This window comes from Alosa alosa, chromosome 9 (genome assembly GCF_017589495.1).
Source record: "Alosa alosa isolate M-15738 ecotype Scorff River chromosome 9, AALO_Geno_1.1, whole genome shotgun sequence".
NCBI lineage: Eukaryota > Metazoa > Chordata > Actinopteri > Clupeiformes > Clupeidae > Alosa > Alosa alosa.
Window position 1 is genome coordinate 35,516,365 of NC_063197.1, and position 10,000 is coordinate 35,526,364.

The 10,000-nt window shown below is 44.7% G+C and overlaps 1 protein-coding gene across 1 annotated transcript in view; it reads right to left on the minus strand.

The window, feature by feature from the left end:
• Window positions 1–10,000, minus strand: part of homer3b (homer scaffold protein 3b) — a 55,439-nt gene that overhangs the window by 16,678 nt on the left and 28,761 nt on the right. Inside the window, exons 3-4 of the mRNA XM_048252940.1 lie at window positions 8,700–8,842; window positions 4,189–4,345 (exon numbers count right to left, since the gene is read on the minus strand). Of these exons, the coding sequence (XP_048108897.1) occupies window positions 4,189–4,345; window positions 8,700–8,842 (300 nt within the window). The remainder of the gene's footprint in view (window positions 1–4,188; window positions 4,346–8,699; window positions 8,843–10,000) is intronic.

Sequence of the window (10,000 nt, forward strand, 5' to 3'; positions counted from 1 at the left end):
ATGTAGTCGTGCATACTGAGTGGGACCCAAACCTCACTTCCATACAGCGCAATAGGCTGGATTATGCTGTCAAATATTTTGTACCAGATTGTAATTGGGATGTTTATTTTGTGAAATTTTCTTTTAATTGACCGTTCGCAAAAGCCACGCCCCCTAGTTATTGTTACTACGCCTGTCAAACTCAGAACGGAGCTGTCTAGAAATTCAATGGTACAGTAGCTGTTACGACTCTGTAAAAGTTACAGCACAAGGGGCTCTTTTAGAGAGCCACAGACCTAAATTCATTTACAATCATTTACAATCCGTTGAAAGACTGCAGTATGACATGCAGACACATGTATAAAAACTCATATCTAGCTTTGTTGGGTGACGAACTTAAACGGGAGGCGAGTGTGATTAACTGATATTAATATTAGCTGTGCTAGATAGACTTGGATACATGTTACAAGGACACTGGGCCATGTCATCTAAGGAACATGGTGCTGCCAAAAAACAGAAACATAGCCTACATTGCCGAGCCACTTTATTATACTTTATTATTATATGGTGAATAAATGTTACACTACTGTGCACAGCCCACTGATCTATAGCACAGCCCCATGCTTCTCTGACGTGACGAAGTTAGCACGTTATTAGCAGCGGTTAGCTAACTATGCTAACGTTAGTTATCTACAAGTCTCCTCCAAGTGACAATCATTTTATATACAATGCTGGCAATGCTGAAAACGATTAACATCCTTATTTATCTTACTTACATTGAGTTGACTGTGTGGCTTAATCCACAGATGTGGTGGAGCACTGTATAGTTATGGTTTGCTAAGGAGTAACCCTTTGCTTTAAAATAGTGGAGATCTGGGACGAGAGAATTTAATCTAATTTAACATAATTACAGAAAACTTAATCAAGATTGAAAGGCATTTTACTGTGTATCAGTGTTGTGTTAATCCCACATATGTCATTTGACTGTCCTTTTCAACTCATATCACTATAAAATCCCATAAAACCGGACAAATATCAAGGCTCCCAATACATTTCTATGGAGCCATAAGGTAAAGTTGACGGGCCATGTCTGCCTGCATGGAGGTACTGGACTGCCATTGGCTTATCTGCGTTCAATGGGCGGGGTTTTGCGAACGGTCAATTGCATAAAGTGAATAAAGTGTTGCATAGGGTGAACGTGTATATATTTTCCTGACACCTGGGTTTTTTTTTGAAAAATCATAATTTTGGTCTTTATTGGGTTTCCTGCCAGGGCCCAGGACTGACAGTACTGCTCTAGCAGATCAAGGAGCTGCTGTAAGCCCTGTTCTGAGGGTGACAGGAGCACCTGGTCATCGGCAAAGAGCAGGAATTTGACCTCTGTTTCTTGAAGTCTGAGTCCAGGGGCTGTAGACTGTTCCAACTGCACCGCTAATTCGTTTATGTAAATATTGAACAATGTTGGACTCAGACCACAGCCGTGTCTCACACCTCTACTTTGTGTAAAAAACTGTTTGTTTTTCTCCAATTTTAATACTGCATTTAGAATTTGAGTACATTGATTTAATTATATTGTATGTTTTACCCCCTACACCGCTTTGCAAAAGTTTGTAGTATAATCCATCATGTCAAAGAGTGTCAAATGCTATGTTAAAGTCTACAAAGCAAGCAAATATTTTTCGGTTAGGGTGTGTAGGGTGTAAATGTGATCTGTTGTCCGATGATTTTTCAAGAATCCAATTTGGCTTTTACTGAGGGTACTATGTTCATTGAGGAAGGTTTGGATCCTGTCATTTAAAATGCAACTAAATACCTTCCCCAGACTACTGTTCACACAAATACCTCTGTAATTATTAGGATCCAATTTGTCTCCATTTTTGTAGATTGGGGTAATAATCCCTTGGTTCCAGGTGTTAGGAAAATAGCCAGAGCTAAGGATAAGGTTGAACAGTTTGAGCACAGCTTTTTGTAATGTGGGAGTGCTTCAGTTCTAAGGGCTGTGTTTTCAGGCTGATGATGTTTCCGGTTTGACAGTTGTCTCAACCGTTTTCTGAAGCTCTGGCATTCAGAGTCAAACATGATCTTGTTTTTTTGTTTTGTTTTCAGTTTTCCTTATTAGTTCAGCATTTTGTGCTGACTTTTGGTACATCATATTCAGCTCATTCACAGCCATATTTATACCCTTTGTATTATTAGTGAACTGTTTGTTAGTGAAATTAGTAATCTCTTCAACCAATGCTGGTGAGTTTATTGCCTGTATTAATTTGTCAGAGCTATTAGGAGTCCATCTGTAGGTTAAATTAAGTTTAAACAGCTTACTGGGCTCCGTGTTTGTGTTTGTGGATTTTCCATCCATTTTAAGAAACACATTCATTTGATTGTGATCAGAGAGAGGAGTTTGCTGCCTGACAGTGAATGCATTGAAGGAGGAGGGGTCCATGTCAGTGACTGCATAACCAACTACACTACTGCCAAGACATAAACAACATGTGAACCTCCCTAAAGAGTCCCCTTTTGTCCTGCCATTAAGTATATACAGGCCTAAGGCTTGACAGAGGTGCACTAACTCTCTACCACTTTTATTTACAACATAATCAAGGTTATTTCTCTGGGGGAGGTTTGGTGTGGTGTATAGGGTATTTCTACCAAATACATGGCTATTGCCCTGTGGGTCAGTCTGATCAAGCTCATATCCTGTCCTTGCGTTAAAATCTCCACACAATAGCACATTTCCCTGGGCCTGGAAATTGCTTGTTTCTGTTTGTATTGTGTGGATGAACTCTTCATCAAAATAAGGTGAGTCTCCTTCTCTCTCTCTCTTTCCATCTCTCTCTCTATCTCCCTCTCTCTCTTTCACTCTCTCCTCTCTATCTCTGTCCCTCTCTCCTTCTCCCTCTCTCCTTCTCTCTATCTCTGTCCCTCTCTCCTTCTCTCTATCTCCCTCTCTCTTTCCCCCTTCTCTCTCTCTCTCTCTCTATCAGGCCTTTTCTGTCTCATTGATCTTTTGTCATCTTTGTTTCTTCGTGTGTGTGTGTGTGTGTGTGTGTGTGTGTGTGTGTGTGTGTGTGTGTGTGTGTGTGTCCTATTGAAGTGCATAGTGAGTGTGTGTGTGTGTGTCCTATTGAAGTGCATAGTGAGGTGTGTGTGTGTGTGTGTCCTATTGAAGTGCATAGTGAGTGTGTGTGTGTGTGTGTGTGTGTGTGTGTCCTATTGAAGTGCATAGTGAGTGTGTGTGTGTGTGTGTGTGTCCTATTGAAGTGCATAGTGAGTGTGTGTGTGTGTGTGTGTGTGTGTGTGTGTGTGTGTGTGTGTGTCCTATTGAAGTGCATAGTGAGTGTGTGTGTGTGTGTCCTATTGAAGTGCATAGTGAGTGTGTGTGTGTGTGTGTGTGTCCTATTGAAGTGCATAGTGAGTGTGTGTGTGTGTGTGTGTGTGTGTGTGTCCTATTGAAGTGCATAGTGACTGTTGAGCTTGACGTCACACACTCGTTCAGGGTTGTATTGCTTTGCTTCTCATTACGGCTCTTCAGGCAGCAGGTAAGATTGGATTTCACATCCCATAATGCACTCAGTTCTAGAACATCCCCCCACGTGCGGGTCAGACCCGGCCCAGATCCGGTCATTGGAAATCATGTGCTTTATCCACAATAATACTCCAGTCTGCACCCTGGTGCTCATCTTCCCTCCCTCTCTTCCTGTCTTCCCCCTCTCCCTGTCTTTATTCTCTCCATCTCATCTTCCCTCTCTCCATCTTCCCTCTCTCCCTGTCTTTATTCTGTCCATCTCTTCTCTTACCATACCCCCCTCTGTGTCACTCCATCACACTCTCATTTTCTCAAATTGCTTCTCTGAACATTCAGCTCTCTACTTTTTTTCCCTTTTCTCCCTCTCTCTCTCTCTCTCTCACCTGTTCTCAGAGTCTCTCGGCCTCCTCCTCTCTCTCTCTCTCTCTCTCTCTTTTCGGAGTCTCTCGGCCTCCTCCTCTCTCTCTCACCTGTTCTCGGAGTCTCTCGGCCTCCTCCTCTCCCTCTCTCTCTCTCTTATAGCCTGTTCCTCGAGTCTCGGCCTCCTCCTCTCCCTCCCCTCTCTCTCTCTCTCTCACCTGTTCTCGGAGTCTCTCGGCCTCCTCCTCTCCCTCTCCCTCTCTCTCTCTTGCCTGTTCTCGGAGTCTCTCGGCCTCCTCCTCTCCCTCTCCCTCTCTCTCTCTCACCTGTTCTCGGAGTCTCTCGGTCTCCTCCTGGTACTGTGCCAGCTGGTTCTTCCACTGCTCCACGCTGGTGTTGGCCTCGTGCAGTGCGGCGACCAGCTTGCCGTTGCTGTCCTGGAGAGTGAAGAGCTCCGCCTCCATGTTGATCTCACAGATGGACCTGGTGAAACAAAGGAAAAGATATCCGCACACTGTGTCTAAAGATATCCGCACACTGTGTCTAAAGATATCCGCACACTGTGTACACTGTGTCTAAAGATATCCGCACACTGTGTCTAAAGATATCCGCACACACTGTGTCTAAAGATATCCGCACACTGTGTCTAAAGATATCCGCACACTGTGTCTAAAGATATCCGCATACTGTGTACACTGTGTCTAAAGATATCCGCACACTGTGTCTAAAGATATCCGCACACTGTGTCTAAAGATATCCGCACACTGTGCACACTGTGTCTAAAGATATCCGCACACTGTGCACACTGTGTCTAAAGATATCCGCACACTGTGTCTAAAGATATCCGCACACTGTGTCACCGCACACTGTGCAAAGATATCCGCGACACCGTGCACACTGTGTCTAAAGATATCCGCACACTGTGTCTAAAGATATCCGCACACTGTGTCTAAAGATATCCGATATCCGCATACTTTTTACTGTCTAAAGATATCCTGTGTCTAAAGATATCCGCACTGTGTCTAAAGATATCCGCACACTGTGTGTCTAAAGATATCCGCGACACTGTGTCTAAAGATATCCGCACTGTGTCTAAAGATATCCGCGACACTGTGTCTAAAGATATCCGCATATCCGCACACTGTGTCTAAAGATATCCGCACTGTGCACACTGTGTCTAAAGATATCCGCGATACTGTGTGATATCCGCACACTGTGTCTAAAGATATCCGCACACCGTGTCTAAAGATATCCGCACACTGTGTCTAAAGATATCCGCACACTGTGTCTAAAGATATCCGCACACTGTGTCTAAAGATATCCGCATACTGTGTACACTGTGTCTAAAGATATCCGCACACTGTGTCTAAAGATATCCGCATACTGTGTACACTGTGTCTAAAGATATCCGCACACTGTGTACACTGTGTCTAAAGATATCCGCATACTGTGTACACTGTGTCTAAAGATATCCGCACACTGTGTACACTGTGTCTAAAGATATCCGATACCGTGTACTGTGTGTCTAAAGATATCCGCACACTGTGTACACTGTGTCTAAAGATATCCGCATACCGTGTACTGTGTATCACTGTGTCTAAAAGATATCCGCATACTTGTCAAAGATATCCGCACACCGTGTACACTGTGTCTAAAGATATCCGCATACTGTGTGGCGTGTCTAAAGATATCCGCACACTGTGTACTGTGTACACTGTGCTGTAAAAGATATCCGCACACTGTGTACACTGTGTCTAAAGATATCCGCACACTGTGTCTAAAGATATCCGCACACTGTGTCTAAAGATATCCGCACACTGTGTCTAAAGCTCCCAGTTTAATGGTGGGTGATACACAACGTTTCGACCACTCAGGTCTTCGTCAGGTGTGTGAAAGGCCAGCAGGACCATTCAATCAATTAAATGAGTGCATGTGTGTGTATGTGTTTGCATATGTGTGTGTATGTGTTTATATATGTGTGTGTGTGTGTGTGTGTGTGTGTGAGAGTGTGTGTGTGTGCAAACGCTCTAAGTATTGTCCTTAGAGATCCCTCAAACACCCTGACCTGCTTTAGCAGCTTTAGCAGTGTTTGGTTACAGCACAGACTCTGATTATCCTAATTTATGGTAGGGCCTAGTCTAGGTGTGTGTGTGTGTGTGTGTTCTGTGGTCCTGGGTTCAAGATTGATAAGATTCAGTTAATAAGTATAGTATGGATCAAACAGCAGTGTAATCAAATCCTTATTGTTAGGTTACCATAGCTACCTGGGCCTGTCACAAATCCTTATTGTTAGGTTACCATAGCTACCTGGGCCTGTCACAAATCCTTATTGTTAGGTTACCATAGCTACCTGGGCCTGTCACAAATCGCCACATCAGCTCATTGGTTTCTTTTCTTTTCCTTGTTGGCGTGTTGGGTAGTGAAGCGGTAATTAGCGCCCTGGGCCATGCTGTGTACTATGGAATACAACCCTAGCGGTGTTCACGTCACGTGTTGAATAGTGAAGCGGTAATTAGCGCCCTGGGCCATGCTGTGTACTATGGAATACAACCCTAGCGTGTTCACGCCACGGTTGAATAGTGAAGCGATAATTAGCTCCCTGGACCATGCTGTGTACTATGGAATACAACCCTAGCGGTGTTCACGCCACGGTTGAATAGTGAAGCGTAATTAGCGCCCTGGGCCATGCTGTGTACTATGGAATACAACCCTAGCGTGTTCACGCCACGTTGAATAGTGAAGCGGTAATTAGCGCCCTGGGCCATGCTGTGTACTATGGAATACAACCCTAGCGGTGTTCACGTCACGTGTTGAATAGTGAAGCGGTAATTAGCACCCTGGGCCATGCTGTGTACTATGGAATACAACCCTAGCGGCGCCACTGGTCTAGGACGTGTTTTCATGTTTTTTCGTTACAACCTAATGAAACGGGCCTGGGAGGAAACAACTAGATGCAGTATAATCCATTAGCACCTCTGGATGCATGAGCAAGAGTGTGTGTGAGAGAGAGAGGGAGAGTATGTGTGTATGTGTTTGTGTGTAAGTGAGCAAGTGTGTGAGTGTGTGTGTGTGTGTGTGTGTGTGTGCTTGCATGTAATGGAGGCAATTGAAGTGTGTTCCAAGGCTGTCCACAGAGGAGGCGGTGGAAATGGGCTGACCATGCCATGCGTCCACCCTGAGAGCCTCCTGCTTTGCTGGCTCTAATGAGTGGGGGCCTGTCTGTGTGTGTGTGTGTGTGTGTGTGTGTGACTTTGGGATTCTGTGGAAGCCTGTTAGACTAATCATCATTCACTAATTATGAATTACACACCAACCTGCACCTGATTCACACACACGCCACAGACATCAGCTCCATGACGTCAGAATGTATGTGACGTCAGAGATGCTCAGAGCTATTCAACAAAGCTCTTCCTGTTTCAAACTAGGCCTGGAAATTCATTTCATCCCTCGAGAAGCAGCTTTCAAAATGGTCTAATGGCAAAACACTCATCTCTGAGTGTACAAATATATTACTGTAATGCAGAGAATGCAGGAATATTTTTTGATGATGATGATGGTGATTATTGTTAATAGTCCTACTGTAATGCCTCTGGCCAATAGTGTCTGGACTGGAGGTGCTCATGTGTCTGCACTGCATCTGTTGGCATCTCCATGATCCAGGCCCAGGGACCAGGCTCAGGGACCAGGCTCAGGGACTACAAGGCTCAGGGACTACAAGACTACAAGGCTCAGGGACTACAAGGCTCAGGGACTAGGCTCAGGGACTACAAGACTACAAGGCTCAGGGACTACAAGGCTCAGGGACTAGGCTCAGGGCCTACAAGACTACAAGGCTCAGGGACTACAAGGCTCAGGGACTAGGCTCAGGGACTACAAGGCTCAGGGACCAGGCTCAGGGACTACAAGACTACAAGGCTCAGGGACTACAAGGTTCAGGGACTACAAGGCTCAGGGACTACAAGACTACAAGACTACAAGGCTCAGGGACTGCAAGGCTCAGGGACTAGGCTCAGGGACTACAAGGCTCAGGGACTACAAGGCCATTTGAGTGTGTGTGAGTGTGCGTGTGTGTGTGCATGAGTGTGTCTCTCTACCTGTGTATGTGTGTGTGTGTGTGTGTGTGTGTGTGTGTGTGTGTGTATGGTGGGATGGATCTTGGACAGACGGAGCAACATGATGCGACACTCACACTGACAGACAATCTCCAACACTGAGTGGAAACCCAAAGCTGCACACACACACACACACACACGCACACGCACACACACACACAGGCAGGCTTGATCATCTGGCATTGCTGTCTATAGACTGAGTGAGGCTTCAAACATGTACACACACGCCTGAACATACTCACACCATGACACTCAAGACTCCTTAACATGCCACACACACACACACACACACAAATGAATGCATGAGTGTATACTTCAAGTGCTCAAACACATCCAGAAACCCACTTCTGCACACACACACACACACACACACACAAACACACAGTACAGACATTTCTGACACTCTCCCTCTCTCATTCTTTCTCACTATGGTTTGGTCACTCAATCTATCTCTCTCCTCCTCTCTTCCTCACTCCATTTCTCTTTTTCTCTCTCTCTCCCTCTCTCTCCCTCCCTCTCTGTCCCTCTCTCTCTTGTCAAAAAAACAAAAAAAACTCTCTCTCTCTCCCTCTCTCGCTCTCCCAAAATTCAAAAATTCAAAATTCAAAAGTTCGTCAAAAAAACTCTCTCTCTCTCCCTCTCCCAAAATTAAAAATGTAAAAATTCTTAAAAAAAAAAAAAAAAAAACTCTCCCTCCCTCCCTCTCTCTCTCTTTCTCTCCTTACCCTTCCGACAGCATCTTCTTGATGCGCTCCTTCTCTGCGGTGAGCTCCATGTCGGCGCTCTTGCTGCGGAACAGTTTGTCCGTCTCTCCTCCGGGTCCATTGACAGTCAGCAGGGGGGGTGAGTGCCGCTCCTCACCCAACTCCTGCAGAGACAAGACACACACACACACAATGTTAAGAGTCAGGGAACACACACACACTCACACACATCCACACACACACACACTCACAACTCCTGCAGAGACAAGACACACACACACACACAATGTTAAGGGTGTCAGGGAACACACACACTCACAACTCCTGCAGGCATCAGAGACCAGACACACACACACACACACACACACACACAATGTTAAAAGTCAGGGCACACACACACACACATCCACAACTCCTGCAGGCATCAGAGACCAGACGCACACAATGTTAAGTCAGGGCACACACACACACACACACATCCACACTCACACAACTCCTGCAGGCATCACAGAGAAGAGACCAGACACACACACACACAATGTTAAGAGTCAGGGCACACACACTTACACACATCCACACACACACACACACACACACATCCACTCACACACACACTCTCACACATACACTCACACACACCAGACACACACTTACACACATCCACACAAACTCACACACACATAGATAGATACTTTATTGATCCTCAAGGGGAAATTCAAGGAAAAACATTCACACAAACTCACAAACACACTCACCCACACAGACACACACACTACGGGGGACCTTTAAAGCCTCTTGTTAGCTGGCAGTGAGTCGACAGGTGAGCTAAATGATTGTTTGTTTGATTGTTTGTTTGTTACAGTTTGAGCTAAAGGATTGTTGGTTTGTTACAGTTTTTGCCCACTGCTTGAACACTTTTTGCAAATTTCGGTTCATTGTGTCAAAACTTTGAGACACAACACTGGGATATAAACCATTCACCTCCATGTCAAATTGAAACTCTGCTATCAAAACCTAACAATCCTTTGTCAAAATGTCACTCTGATGACAAAATGATACACACTTGCATCATATGAATACACTTTCAGATTAGCAGCAACACACTAGTGTACTTTATATAAAACACTGCAGTTTTTATTTTTCACTGTTTTATTGAGTTCATCAGTTAGCATTCTGTGAAGCTCAATGCAACAGTTTTTGTTTTTTCCAACAAACGTTTTCATAACAACTAAAAATTGAAGTACTGAAAGGTTACAAATTACATCAACTCAATACTGTACATCACATTACTATACTTTACAGTACAGTACAGTAAATGCAAT